Source organism: Pomacea canaliculata, linkage group LG14, assembly GCF_003073045.1.
Source record: "Pomacea canaliculata isolate SZHN2017 linkage group LG14, ASM307304v1, whole genome shotgun sequence".
Taxonomy (NCBI): Eukaryota; Metazoa; Mollusca; class Gastropoda; order Architaenioglossa; family Ampullariidae; genus Pomacea; species Pomacea canaliculata.
Window position 1 is genome coordinate 1,436,297 of NC_037603.1, and position 15,897 is coordinate 1,452,193.

A 15,897-nucleotide genomic window follows, 5' to 3' on the forward strand; every position below is an offset into this window, starting at 1 on the left:
TAGCTAGCGAATTTCCCCGTGATTTTCAAAATTAGTGACCCTTTGGTTATTAAAGAACTTAAAGATACAGAGGAGATGATTTCATAGCCCTCACTGCCTCGCCTTCTTCACCAATTTTTAATGGTTCAGCTACCTTTTGGACAGCTGGATCACCCGAAAAGAAGTATTGTGCGAAATGGGAATCGAACCTGCCAACCTTGGACGCTGGTGCTGTAACCGTTCGCTTCCACTCAAGTACAACGAGAACACTGCGCGGCGGTCATCGACTAATGGCCATGGTGCAGGTGAACCCAAGTGATGGGTACAGCAGCACTCCTACACTGAGAACTGAGTTCCTGTCACCAGCTTCACGCTTCATTAACGCCGCGAGTTAATGACCTATGACCGCTCAATAGTCTGCTGCACACTAGTTTCTATGGTTACATCTATGCGTTCGAAACGTTGTGGATTCGACTTCCCACTGGGTGTCTCATAATTTTTACAAGATCTCCCCCACTCCTCACCGATGCTGTTTTTTTTTTTCTGAGTGCATGTGTCGATGGGTGTTGTCTGCAGGTTAAATCGCAGAGAGCACAATGTTCTACTGGCGAGAAGTTACATTCCATTACATGTAATGTTATTCTGATTTCAAAGATTATCGAAAAATCTGGTCGTTTATCCAATGTGGATACTAACTCAACGGTAATTAGGATTAACAACTATCAATGTTAGAAACCAGCGTCAATATAGTCGCTGTTTCCTGTCATGTTTGTCTCCCCCGTTATCTCCTCCTCCCCCTCAACATATTTTCTTTATCAACTAAAGTCTCACAAATGGAATCCATAGGCTAAGTGGCACGTATGAGTGTAAAATGTAAGGAACTGGATTGAAGAGGATTTTTGTCTCGCTTGACAGGTCGTTATTGTACTGGACTTTGTCTCTAAGTATGTCGCACTTGTCGCCAGATGTTGGATGCGATGTCGGTGTCCTGCTTTGTCGGTGGCTAAAGTTGCTGTTGACCAAGAGATATCGATATTGATGATTTACAGTCTTCAGTTGCTTTTGACCTTTGTTGATATATTCCTGCTTTGTGTGTGTTGGGATGTTTTAACCTGCCAGGTAAATCCTGCTGATGTGCTAGGAGGCCTAGTTTGTCACACGGGTGGGTGTCTGCTTGGATGTAGGGTCTGTATATTGTGATTCATGTGAACTCTGCTTCTTGACTTTGCAGTGAACAGTCCGCTGACTGCTGCATACATAGATACAGACATAAATTTGTAATGTCCTCACTCGATGATACCTTTTTTTTTTCAAGTACAAATTTGAATCATGAAATTTTGAACCGAATAAGAACATCACAAAATGGAATGGAATCTGGGCATTCATCATCGGTTCATTTCCCACGATTATCATATCCTAATTCTCTTGTTTTACGTGGTACTGTGAAGCGCATTGAGTTTGCTATCCAGTACTCTAATATATAAATATATTAATGATAATAACAATAATAAAAGTGTGGTTGAGATGATCGCGCTCATCAGCATTGTCTCTTAAACAACAGACAAAAGACGGAACAACCAGAGGAATCAGAGAACACACAGTAAACACTGAGAGTTGCAGAAATCTGCAAAAGACAAGCAGGTGGACTAGTCAATAAAAATAATAAATGTCTGAGTTATACAATAAATAATCAAGCTCACTATGGAGCATGCTCTGAGCGCTTCAGACAAGTAGGAGATGCCGACAGGATACGAAGGACGGAAGGAGAAACAACTATACCCACCCTCTCCCAGTAATAAAAAACCAACATATAAAACAGAAAAAGGAATCAAGAAAAAAAAAACCAGGATGGTAAGTGTTATAATTCTTCATAGGAAGACGAGCAACTAGACTACAATTCAATACAATCCCAACTATTGACAACTAGGTCGATTGCTGTAAGGAATAATACTCCAGAATGGACCAAAAAAAAAAAAACTTGAAAGAAAGGGTTAAAAATAGGGACTAACATTATATGACTTAATGTTAGGAGTGATGCTTATGGAAAAGATGTTTTAGCGACGACGACGACGACGATGATGATGATGATGATGATGATGATGATGATGATGATGATGATGATGATGATGATGCAGTTCCGTGGCATCGCGGTGACTTACCTCTTCCAGGTTGTGCTCGAAGACCACATCGACGAGTCCCTCTTTGAGGTCGGCGGGCTCCCTGTTGATGACGGTGGCGAAGAAGAGTGTGCGGAAGTTGTCAGGGGACAGGCAGACCAGCGACCCGTAAATGAGTCGCTTAGAGATCTCCCACTTGACCCGCTTCAGCCGAGTGACATCAAAGCACAACCGATGGCCGAGACCAGTCTGCAGGCACACGGCCCTCAGCAGGTGGACATCGTGGTACACCCGGATGTCCTGGCATGGCAAGAAATGCAACTCGTGAAAAAATTGAATTATCTAATAAAATCATATTTGCTGTTCTTTATTAAAATTGGTATAGTTATTTGTTGCTCCGTAAACTATTTGCTATTTTTCTATGTTGTTTTGAGGAGATGAGTGTTTGGTATGAGCTATGCGACTTTTTAAATTGAGGCGCTGCGGGGGTTTTTTATTTTTATTTCCACAAGGATCAATCAAGGATTGCATTCACATAAATGTTGGCATTCGTTGGCTGGTTGCTGGTTTATTTAGTCGCAAAGTGCATCCACACACAAAAGTGATTTCGAACTAAGGGAATTGAGCGAAAGAAAATAAATGTTGTATAGGGAGGACTTCGGATTATCAGGAGATACACAAATATGTGAATATGTGTGCATACGTACATGCGTGTGCGCGAGCTTGCTTCCTTGCGCGTGTCATCGGAAGAGGACGAGGAACATCGATATTCTCACTCACGTGGCGACAAGCGACATTTGTTTTTAACCACAGCCCTACCGGGAGGACCAAAAGTTCACCCTCCTCTAGCTCATTACTTTACCTAGTTCAGCAAGTACATTAGTCAGTAGCGGTTCTTTAAGAATCGTTAAAGGACTGAATATTTGGAAGATCGCTATTTTTCATGGAAAATTTTTGAACGCAAAGCGGGGAATCGTAAGAGGGGTCCCCCCCCTCCATGGCGACTTTGTGTAAGTTGAATTCACTCATACATTACACAACAGATGCGAGGAAATTAACTGCGAGAAGCAAACTTTGGTTTCTGTATTCAAAAATATTTATGTTACTACGACACACGAAAGATCACTCACCTTCAGTCGTTTGCCTCTACCAGGTGTGGACAGCATCTTCTGGTACTCAGCTATTCCCTCCCTTAGCGGGTACACGAAATCCTCTCGCAACAGGCGGAACTGCACGTCCAGGTAATGATCCAGGCTAACATAGCCTCCCTTCTCCTTGTTCTTCCGCAGGAAAGGCAGCTCCTCCTTTTCCAGGTCTTCGATGGTGGGGAAGACGGAGATCTGGCGGAAGTCGTCGGGCGGGGCCAGGCTGTCCTCGTCCACAGCTTCGTTACGCGCCTTGCACTGCTTGCGCTGTAGAGACTCGAACCCCGCCTCCCGGGCCAGCTCCAGTTCTTCTACCTTAGCCTCCACTTCCTCCCCCAGCTCGATCTGCCGTCCTTTGACCATCTTTAAGGCCACTTCTAGGAAGGCGCAGGCCCCTACCACATCAGACAGGCTCGAGGGGAATATGGTCAGGAGAGTCCGAAGAAGGTCGGCGCAATCCGCGACGATGTTGACGACCTCGGCGGGTGAGCAGTTGAGGACGCTTTGGGTGAGGAATGGCCCCAGCACGCGGAAGAACTCCGGCACGCGCACGGCGTTTAAGACTTCGTTTTGCTGTGTGGGCATGGACTTGCACTGGCTGACCTTGCCCAACACCGTCAGCAACAGCCGCATCATCTCACGGTCTCGTGTCAACTTTTGCTCATCGCGCACCAGGCGCTGCAGTCCCTCCTTGCTGTACGCCAGCGCCGCCACCACTTCGGCGGGTTCCTTGCCCCGCAGGTCCCTCAACCTCCCGAAGGAGAGATTTACTTCCAGCGGCCTGGGCATGCGCGGGGCTCCTCTGTTCTGCTGCTGCTGTTGTTGCTGAGGATACTGCTGCTGCGGCGGCGGCGGCTGCTGAGGATGCTGCTGGGGTATGTGCCTGTTGACCGGGGGTGGAGGATCCTCACCTTCATTCCTGTCTGCTACGTGCTCGTTGTGTCTGTCGTATGCTCGGGGTAGCGGGGGCACCTCGTGGTGCTGACGCTCTCTTGGAATTTGTTGTCGTCCAGGTCTGTCACGAGGGTCTCGCCACGGTTGTCGATGATCTCTGTCTCTATCGCCACCGTTGTTTTCTCTGTCGTTTGTCTCCAATTGTCTCTGTCGTTTTGTCTCCACGTGTCTCTATTGTTTTGTCTCCAATTGTCTCTGTCGTTTTGTCGCCAATCGTCTCTTTCAATTTGTCTCCAATTGTCTCTTTCGTTCTGTCTCCAATTGTCTCTCTCATTATGTGGCAAGTTGTCTCTCCCTGGCACGTTTCGGCCACCTCCCGGCGAGTTCCAGTTGCCCGTTCGTTCCCCCTCACCTGTCCTGTCCACACCAAAGTTGACGCCCGATGACTCTTTCCCCTATGTGTCGGGAATTGTCCACACCTGCCGATCCCCGTGGTGACCAAGGCATCCCTTCTTCACTTCCCTGACCCTATGTCCGACACATTTCCGCGCGCACGACTTGGCCTTCGAGGCGGAACGTACCTAGCCGCCGAAGACAGCATGTGCTCTAGATCGTCATCCGTGTCGTCAAGGGAACCTGAGTCCTCGCCTTCTCTGGTCTTCCCCTCCGATCTCTTCCCGTGTCTCTGCGAATCGTCTCCCAGGATTTCACTACACATGGCCTGCAACTTTCTGGAGGTGCCTTTGGTCTGGGAAGGCGATGTGAAGGTGTCAATCCTCGTCGTCTGGTCGCCGACCCCCAGTATCCAATCGGCTTCGTGGACATATCTGAAGGATTCCTCGAGGCCGACCCTCGAGAGGGACTGGCCCTCCCCGTCGCCACCCCACGAGAATTTACCCTGTCCTCTCCCTTTCTGTCTCCGTTCCGCTTGCCACTGCTATATCCGCCATAGCGATGCCTTCCCGCTGCCGCGTCGTCCGGTTCCCATCCTCCACTGGTGCTGCCACCTTTGGCCGAGGCTCCCGGCACGTTCCCCCACGCGTTCATCGCTGACTTTCGCGCGTGGCTTAGATTCTCGCTGACATTTTCTTGGTCATCGTCGTCCTTGTCGCCTTCCTCCCAGCCGGTGCCCTCCGTCTTGCCAACCTCCGCTACCGTGCCGCCCCACATCCGCGCGGCGGTCGCTCGAGAGTGGCGGAGGCTGTCCTCGTGCACCGAGGTTCTCGAAGGCACATCCCGTGATCCAAACGGAGGAAAGTCGTTTTCTGAGTCATGTGACCCAAACGTTGTGTACTCATTTCCAGAGTCGTGTCCAAACTTTGTCCTCACCTTCGTCGTCTTGAGCGATGGCGCCAGATCGGGCATCATGGAGAAGCCATGTTTACTTTGCAGTTCTTTGGGAAAAAACTGGCCTAGCTTATTTTTTTCGTCTAGCTTCGTTTGTCGTCCACGGTTCGAATCTTCTCTGGAAGATATTGTAGGTCGGGCCGAAACCCCCGCCTCAGCGCTTCTTCTGGGCGAGTTATATCCTGTGAGAAATCGTTTCAAGCTGAACTCATCTCTGGTCGAACTGGTTGTAACTGGTTGTTCGTTGCCGAAACCCCTCGTTGGCAGTACTCCTTGTGCCGACTGTTGTTTCGCAGAGAATCTGGCAGGATCCGCTGGCCGTTGGTTTTTTTCCACAGATGAGCTCTTGGTGTGCACCACCCTGGTCCGCTTGTCAAAGGCGACAGATTTCGCGGCCAGGTTTTCTCTGGAGCTGGACAGGTAACCGTCTGGCACAGGTGAACTAGATTTTGATTTGGAAACGTTCGTTCTGGCATTTCCCAACTTGGACAACTCTGGATTAAGGGTCTTGCTGTCGCTGCCATTGCTGCTGTTACTACTGCTGCTGTCGCTGTCGCTGGTGTCCTCGCTGTCTCCTCGACCTTTACCTTTCGCCCAGAAGCCCTCCTGCGTCAGCACGCGCTGGGTGTCTTTCGAGGGTGGTTTCCGGATGACGGGCGCGCCGGTCGTATTATCCACGGATCGCCACATGGTGGTCGCGGTGGGGGCGGCAGGGGACACACATGAGTGACCTGCGAAACATGGAAAAGCCTTAAGCGACAAGGGTCCAAGGGTGGGAGGCCCCAACACCCGGCCACCCGACAGCAACATCCTCTCTTTACAACAGACTACAGGTGTGATACACTCCCGGCCGCAGCTTTGGTTCAGCTGGCGGAAGGTCTGTCGAGAGGCGGTGTTTGCCCGCTGAACACGCAGCCACCCAGCCTGTCACCCCTTTTGCCCTTTTGACGTTATTTGCCTCATTTAAATGGATGCTTTAGTCGATTTCGTGCAACGTTGTACTTTCGTCCTGAGGCGCGCGCGCAAGCGAGTGTGTGTGAGTGAGCGCGTGCACTTTCGAGTGTTCATAACTCCACGTGAGAGAATTCGTGCAGAAGATAGACACCAGGGAGCGAAAGGGAGGGTGAAAGAGTAGAAAGTTTGGGGTTGAGTGTCTGAAATACGCACAAACACACGCACAAGCGCACAGAACCACCCGCTCATCAGGGCGTGTCGTCAGCACGGTGCTAATTTGTCTGTGCTTCCTTCCTCCCAGTCCCTCCCTCTCCTCTATCAACCTACCCTACCCTCCACCCCTCGTCGTCAATATCGGCATACCTTCAGACCTATGGCATGCGCTCGTCACCTGAGCCTGGAATCAATAGAAGAAGCTCTTCGTCCTTCTTTAGTTTCCCGGCAATCCATACCTACAGAGTGCGTGCTCGCATGTTAACATCTTACATCCGCTCGGCAGGGGGAGCTGCGACAGCGACAGCGGCAACGATGTTAGACCTCGGTTTCTTGTTCACGCGTGCGTACACGTGGGTGCGCATGCGTACATGCGTGCGTCTTTCGTCCATCCGCATGTGCGCGTGCGTGAAAGCGAGCGAGGATGTATTCTTCTTTTCTCTCCGTTGAGTGTATTCCCACTCAGGTGTCGCTCCGCTCGCATCAAGCCACAACGTCTACGTCATCCAATTTTCCGCTGCCGCCTCCGTCACCGCTTGCCGTGCCGCTGCAGAGATGCTACCTGTAAACCCTCGCGTCGAAGCTCGTACAAAGATCGTACAGTTAATTTGTACAGTTAAATCGATTTTTAAAAAAGTTGATCCTTTTCCTGTCTGCAACATTAAGTAAATGATAGGACTAAGAAGTCATTTCACTTTATTTCTCTCGTCTTTATCCCACTGACACTTCTTCCCTCCAAAAGAAAACTTTCCTTCTTCCAAATAGCTTCGTATCCTACATCGAACAGCGGGACAGCGCGGTTCGCCGACCAGCACATCTCTCCAAACATTGGATGAATTCTTCAGAAGAAAGGTTAAACCCTTTCCAGATAATTGCAAGCGATGTTTAACGGCCATGTCTAAACGGCAGGAAACGTTAAACAGTTTAAGCAAAATCGTACGAACGGTTTCCTCGCGCTATTTCTGAAACCGAGTAATTTTCAGGGAAGAATTTCAGCGATCATTCTATGGCCAATTGTGATTCAGAAAACATCAGGCAACTCTTCGATCGTCGTCCTCCTTCTTTGCCGCATTGGCCTCATTTTACTCGTCATTGACAAGTTCGTCGTTGTGGTAGGAAGCGGTGGATGCTGACCTGATTGTCTTCTACGTCATCAGAGCCTGAGGGACCGTTGTGGGGGCAAAGGTGAAAGGATGGACGTGGGAGTAAGGCGTCATCTAAAGAAAGGGATAAGTAAGTAGGCATGACCCTACAAACATCACTGTGAAGGTGATCTGTGGGGTCGCCGTGCAAAAGGCAACAAATCAACGCCAACCGCTGTGAACCCGAAAGCAAACATTCCGCGGCGGAGAGTGCAAAATCGTTTGATCGTGCGGTCTTGCAAAGGGCACACCATCAAACGGTGCAGTCTTCTGCGTTAAAAAAGGAACCCAAGGAAAACAGAATTATGGAAGAATTAACTCGCCATACCTTAATCATTCCCGACTATGGAAAGTTTTGATTTTCTCCCCTAAATCCCCTAGAGAAAGGAATACCTTTCCGCCGCTTTTGTCTTTGACCGTTTATCCGTGTCAAGTTTTGTGTCAAATATTGATCAGTGCATCTATAACGGCATTTTATATGTTCCTGGATTTATTTTTGTATATTCGCAAGTTTTATTTTATTTCTCCATTCCCCCCGTCCTCCATTTTATTTCTAGTGCCACGTCAGCGCCATCTTGTAATAACTTAGATGTTAGGTCTGTGCATCAGGAGGGTAAATGTCAAACTGATTCCTTTTTCTACAATTTTCTGTAGAATGTTTGGATGTTGTTGTCACAACAATCTTCGCGCGCAATAAACGCAGGCTGACATCGTGCATCTCTGTCAAACTAATCTTACTTTCACCGTTCGCGCTGTGATTATGGAAACATTTTTTTGTTGTTCCGTCAAAGATTGAGAGTTGATCTTCCATAGAAACATCACAATAACTTTTAGCTACTTTTACATGCAGAACTTTATTGACTTACCGAACATTTCATGCAATGGCAAGGCTGCAGACCGCATCTCTGGTGAAGGCGCTCACCTACTGGAGTGTCTGTCTACACAAGGACACCTAATAATCTGTTTAATATCAGCATCCATTATTATTGTGTTTTTATCTTTTCTAAATCGCTTTGAGCTTGCCTTTGATGGTACCTTAAATTGCTACATCAATCAACATTATTTTTTACAAAGTCCTTAATGTTCATAATGTAATGTCTTTCTTTTCTTCTTCTTTCTCTTCAGTTTTTTAAAAAGTTATTTTTCTCAATTATGCCGGAAAAGTAGTTTAGGGTTGTTTAGGGTTGTAACAACGACAAATGCATATTGAAGACTTTCAAACTTTGGTCCATATGGTAAATTCAAACTTATTTGCTAATACACTACAACAATATTTGCTAATACAATGGGACTTTCAAGTTGAGGATCATCTCTACATTCGCCAAATTAAGCCTCCAGCGCCAGCTCGCTTTCAAATCCACATTTTTGTTCTGCGTTCGCGGTTTCATTGGTAAGAAAGGTCGATGCGGAACCGTTCGTTGCCCTTCGCCAGCCTCGTGCTGTGCAAACACCTTGCTCTTAATTCTCCATCAGCTCCCTTGCAGCTTCCTCGTCGATTCTCTCCGCAGGATGCTCTTCACTCCCCCCTCCGACGCCTCCCACTGAGGCTTCCTAATGACTTACGTCTGTATGTTCTCCTATCCTGGGATCCACCTGCCGACTGCACACCTGAGCTGGAGGTGTTCGATACCGAGCAATTTGGCAGGTGAAAAAAATGACGCAATCACTCAACAGTCCTATCCGCGTTTCCTGAATCCTCTCATGGATCCCACTGGGTTATCTTGTGCTACATGAAGGGGTGTACTGTTTCTTTCCTTTAATGCACCGTCTAGTTTTTTCCTCCAATCTTCTTAAATTAAAAGAAAGGAAACGCTATCATTAATAACTATTTTTATCCAGAATGTCGGGCAGCTAAAACTAACAATAATGTGCGTGCGTGCGTGAACGTTTTTGTACCTTCAAACATAGATCAACTTATCACATAAAGAATATGGTGAAAGGTTTCAAATGAACAAATATCTACTGCGAAGAACAAATTTGAACAAGGCTATAATTTCAAAGAGTATTTATGATAACACCAGGCTTTCCTGCCTGCTCCACCCCGACCCCTACCCCACCTTTTGTTCCGCGCCAATGCACCGCAAACTGTCACCTGGGCAATGTCGGGTACCCTGGCTAGCTGTAAATACGGGGTGAGGGTGGGTAAACCTCGATGTGTTTTCTTAGATAACTTAGGAGAACCGGCGTCTGGTTGTACGCAAAGTATAAATATAGCCGCGGGCAAATTATAAACATCAACGCGGATGTGTTTTGTCAGAAAACATATGTAGGCGTGAAGCTTGGCCATATTGCCTGAAAATACAGACGAGCGGTTTCTTGTGATTATTCCTGTAGAATGCCATTATTTTATATTTTCGGGCGATAATTTATGTGGAATTTACGCCAGCACAAGGAAGTGGAACTCTCAGAATTGTGCTGTCCTTTCTCCAACAAAAAAGCTGTTATATCTCCCAGCCATACTTGCTACTATCATTCTTATTACTTACTTTCAAGATTGATTAATTCCGTTTTGAAGTGAGCTGAAAGCTCTGACAGAAGGTAAATCGAACGCAGGGGGCGGGAGATATTTGAAAGAATGAAAACGTATTTTTTTTAAAACTTGATTGAGTAAACAGGAGCATATATCTTCCCCACCCCTCCCACAATATCACAGGTACAATAAAGAATGTGAATGGGCCAGAGTAGAAATCAAAGCCATTGAGGAGGATTTTCAGGGGCCGTGGATCAGGGCGGGGTGGGCGTTGGGGTAGGCAGGTCGGGAGGAAAACAAATAAATCCGGGTGGAACTGCGTAGGCGGAGGTTCTACCCATCATCGATCCGTTGTACTCTGCATAAGTAATGAGTACTACCACCACAGGTGTGCAGGAATTTTTCACCTTTTATGACTAAGGTTATTGATCGTTGACATCCTGTGAGGGAGGGCGCTGTGTGCAGGAAATGAGAGACACGGTTGCCTGCAGCAACTGCAGACGATGCGTAAATGTTGTGAATGTCGCTTGTTTATTCATAAAGCAGTATTCCAAGCCTTTATGTTTGCGTGGTGTTTTCCACCTTTTTATTTATTAATTTGTGTTGTCTTTAATTTCTTCTCAAATGAGTATCATAAAAAACATTTTTATTTGGTTAGCTTGGACAATTTCAGATGAAAATTCTTATAACATTCCGTGAATTCTCGCGTGGGTGGGGTAAGGGAAAGTATGATAATAAAAAAAGGATGGGAGGTGGGGGTCGGTACACAACTGGAGTACCCCAACACATACACTTTCATGGCCCAGGCCATTGAACAGGTGTCAGATCTACAGAGAAATAGTCGTACCCCGAGATGAGATGTGAACCAGACACCTTACGATCTCCGTTCGCTGTAGCAGGGACAAAGCTAGCGCTATACCAATACAGAAAACGAATACCAAGATAAAAGGTCTCAGTTAGCCAGAGAACACTTGAAGTAATTAATCAATGGTAAATGATTTGAATCAAAACCAAAACTCCATTCACCAATGAGCTCCAACGGAAAGACAATCCGTCAGACGAACCGTGGCGTCATCATTGATCACCTGGCACGTGCATCTTCTTTCACTTCCTTTTGACGTCTTTGACAACGAACCTGACAAGCCTGTCCCACCTTTCCTCACCTCACCCCACCCTACCCTACCCCCCACACACATACCACCTTTCTGCACCGTTTGCTCCACCTCCCATCCCCTCTCTCACTGCCTACCGCCACCTCATCCCTCCCCTGAAGAATGGCGTCGAACTAACACAAAAATCAATTGTGTTTCCACAACATACCTGTGCAGCACAAACATCTTTCAGGTGGCTCGCAACAACCAATAAGTTGCAAGGCGTGGCGGGCGCAGTTTCCCTGCAGGTGTGCGTGCATGTTTGAGTGTGTGTGTGTATGTGCACGTGCGCCCGTTTGTACGTTGGGAGGAAGGGTTGAGGAGAGGAAATCGAGTAAAAGATAACTGCCCCCATCACCCTCTCCTTTTTCTTCTTTTGATAATCACTACATTACACCTCAAGTTCTCAAATAGATACAGAAAACAGATGATACCGACAAGGAAAACCATTGGGAAGGGAGGAGGAGATAGAAAGGGGTGTAGAGAGAGAATCTGAATCCTAAACATATGTATGTAGCTAATTTCAAATCAGCATCACAACAACAGATTATTCTGCGTTAGATAGTGAAAGCATGAAGGGAAAGTTACAAAAAAAAAAAAAAAAAAATTCAACATTCGAGTTACGTGTTACAGTTTGTTTAAGGTTTGCAGAGCTTCGCTTCGAAGCAGAACTTTTGACATTTCTACCTGGCTCAGAACCTAGCAAGAAAACGACCCCTCCTCTCTCTCTATTCTCCCTCGCTCGTTCTAAAGGGAGAAACAGTCTTTGCTTGGCTCCATACATGTCAGACACTCTTCTTGCACGATTGTCCTTTCACATGATATTCTCCGCGAAAAATGTGTCCAACTTATCTGCTGTTGATATCCATGTCTTGCTGGGCTCTAAGAGCTGAGTTAAGAAAACAATATTTCGTTAACTAGTTAACTTACTTCTGTTGCTGGTAAGTATAAGATATACGGGGCACTTACCATAGTACAGACTGAATGCTACAGGCAAGCAAGCGTAACTATGTTTATATCTATGTTTCTCCTTACCCTCGTGTCACATTCCGCTTCTTTTGTGTCAGGTGTTCTTTTGCCAGTACGACCTGTTAATGCACCTGTCTGAAGTTGATCTCGCCACTCCCTAATCACACAGGTCACCTGATAATCTGTTGTTGCTCGTTTTCGACAAAGGCACTACGTGGTAACGCTGCGCGCGTGTGTTTGTGTGTGTGAGTGCGTGCGTGCAAATGAGTGCATGCGTATATGTGAGAGAGAACGAGAGAGTGTCTTTGTGCGTGTGAGTGCGTGCAAATGAGTGCATGCGTATATGTGAGAGAGAACGAGAGTGTGTGTGTGTACGCGCATGCGTATGTGTGTTTGTGCGTGCGAATGAGTGCATGCGTACGTGTGGGAGAGAGAACAAGTGTGTGTTTTCGTACACGTCCAACAAAGTAATCCGATAACTTTAAATAACATCAACACAAGTGTTATCAGGGAATGACTCGGGCTGTTTTGCGACAGACCGCAAGATCCGGAATACCACTACAAACAAATCAGGCTCCTCCCACCTTTCCTCCCCTCCTCCAGTAACACGGAAAGACCTCAGTCATTAATCAAAACCTTGTTTTATTTTTCTGTGCCTTCTGTTCACAAGAAAGGTAAAATTGTGACAGCCGCTCTCCACCAAACTTTTTACACACCGACACTAAGACAGCTAGTGAACACCTCATAATTCCTCCCACCCCCTCTTTGTTTTATCAGTAACGGATCTACAATCGGTAGATACCCTACCTTTGCGCACTGACCTGATCCAGTAGTCAACAATCCACAGATATAGCTACTCTAGATAGTCAACCTATGGAAACTTGACTCTTCATTTCGCTTTGTCTGCAGGGTTTTCAGAAAACGAAAGTAAAACTGCATGTTGAATAAAGGAAAGGTAAGTTTTCACTGCTTGCCCTTCTCTGCGCCTGTAGCGAATCGAAACCTCCGGGCGTATCTAAACGTATGGGTATTGTCTGCGCATGCGCACGAAGCGAAACTTCACTACCGCCTGGTACTTTACTTGAAATAAAAGTAAAGGACGAAACATTACAAAACATTACGAAATAAAATAGCATTGCAAAAGCAAAATTATACAACTCACAATATGCTTTGAGCTGGTTTTTGATAAATAAACCCAAGAAAATATTTACTAATCCATCGGATGTTTATTTATCAAAAACCAGCTCAAAGCATATTGTGAGTTGTATAATTTTGCTTTTGCAATGCCATTTTATTTAGTATGTCAAGTAATGTTTCGTCCTTTACTTTTATTTCAAGTAAACTACCAGGCGGTAGTGAAGTTTCGCTTCGTGCGCATGCGCAGACAATACCCATACGTTTAGATACGCCCGGAGGTTTCGATTCACTACACACCTAGATGCTGCGGGGGAATTTCCGACTTCCCCACACTTTTTTATATTCGTCCCCTATAATTTATTACACACGTGCACTCACTTACAAACACGAACATATGTAAGCACGGTCTGTCTTTATCCGTTCGTTTGTCATTCTTTCTTTTTCCAATACAATCCTTGGCGATTGCGTATCAACTTGCCCGCAAGTTTCAGTTTCACAATGACTACCTGAAGCAAACTGACGTGACGGTGTTCTACCTCAGCTGTCGCCACGCATTCGATGTCTATTTATAGATGACCGAACCGAAAAACCATCTACTGATACACGCATGTGCATCGCCAGACCTAACTTACTGTGCAAGATGTCGGGGACATGTTTATGTGACGGTTTGATCAAGGAAGGAAATTGTCAGCGGTCGTGTGTTGATGGCCGGACACACGACACAACACGGCGCATATGCTCCCGCACGTACACATGTAGCCGCTATGCATGCGTGTGTGCACGCGTGTACACAGACTGAGGCATTCCCCCGCCCACACACCCAAACAGTAGTCATGCTACACCGATCTGAACACAACCTGTATTCTGACCTGTGTACACTGTTTACTGAACATATTCATTTCGACAATACTCAATAATTTACAGTCCATAAAATGATAATCGAACAAAAGATTTAGCTGTACATTTAAAATCAAGCGCTGCACTGTTCATAACGAAATGCCTCTATATTTACTTTTAACTTTGTTATATACCCTTGAACATCTTTCAGTTTTGCTTTATTTATCTCGATCGGTTCTGCACCCGTTTACCCGGTTTAACTGCATTTGCCAAACACCGCAGTAGTTATAATGTCACGTACCCCATGACATCGGAGTATCACATCTTGTTTTCTATGATCTCATCCATTATTTATCCCTAGGTTCTAATACCACAATTTCCCATCGCCATTCAACTTATTTGTTGTCTCCCTTGAATGGAGTACAGCAACACACCCCCACCATGCACCCGGGGTCAAGCTGAGTGCAAGTCTCGTTAAACAAGTTATTAAGTGCTAGAAGAACATACCTTTGGAATCGCTGGCAAAACTGGATTATACTCGGTGTCTGGGAGAACTACAGACGTCCGCAAACACTGGAAGAAAACTTCCTGTCACTCTGCCCCATTTTCACTTCGCCTCCAGCGAGTTTGTCGTCCCTGACCAAGTAACTGCATTAACTTTGTTGAGGAATGGAAAGCGGTATATTTTCACAAACAGTCTTGTTTCCACGAATACCCGTTGTACATGCGAGCACAAGATCGGATGCACTTTCCACAAATAAATTTCTGCTGTTGACTGTTTCGCGGAGAAGCGCGCAGTCAGGGGAAAGCAGACGGGAAGAGCCGAGTCCCAAATATAAATTCTGCTCTCTCGCTCTTTTTCTTTCATGTGTAGCACAGCTCAACAAATTTTGACTGAGAATCGTGTAAACGCAGTTGCTACATGTTCTGGCCGATGAATGTCAAAGTGACATTGGAGTTGGCACTGATGCAACAGGAATCTGTCATGACAGTAGATCCGTAAAGCTGACTTGCGGTTGGGCGGAGATCGTGGGATACCAAGCGATCGGTCGCAATGGCGGGGCAGTTAGGAAACGAAGCATATGTAGTACTCCACCTCGTTGTCAAGTTGGTGGTTTTGTTATGACCCGCTTGGCTGGCCTAGTGGGATTTCCAAAGAGGGCTTCTGTCAACCACGAAAACGAAAGTAGGCCTCGAGCAAAAGGCTGATTAAACGGCAGCTGACGACATAGATTTAGATAACGTGTGACTAGCCCAGCACTTGACTCACCTAGCAGTTATCCTGCCGCTACAACGGCCAAATAAAACTGGTTTCAGCAGCAAGTTACGCGCGTTCTAAAGTTGATGACACATAATAAGCGAGGAATGTCTATTTATAGTTTTTGCCCCACAAGTAACTAAGGGGAGCAATTAGTGAGTCCCTAACAGCTGTTGAGATGGACCGAACAGTTATTTCCCATAGCCTGCAGTACGCATAAATATAAATGCGAGTCTGAAATATTATGCTATTATATTTAGGAAGATGCTCAGCTTTGGTAGTGG

At 46.3% G+C, this 15,897-nt stretch overlaps 1 protein-coding gene across 1 annotated transcript in view; it reads right to left on the minus strand.

The window, feature by feature from the left end:
* The window catches only part of LOC112555497 (NFX1-type zinc finger-containing protein 1-like), a 30,724-nt gene extending 15,015 nt beyond the window's left edge, over positions 1-15,709 (minus strand). The window contains 3 exon segments of the mRNA XM_025223931.1: positions 2,139-2,396; positions 3,227-6,213; positions 14,863-15,709. Coding sequence (XP_025079716.1) covers positions 2,139-2,396; positions 3,227-4,030 — 1,062 coding nt within the window. The 5' untranslated portion in view covers positions 4,031-6,213; positions 14,863-15,709.
* Positions 15,710-15,897: the final 188 nt, after the last annotated feature.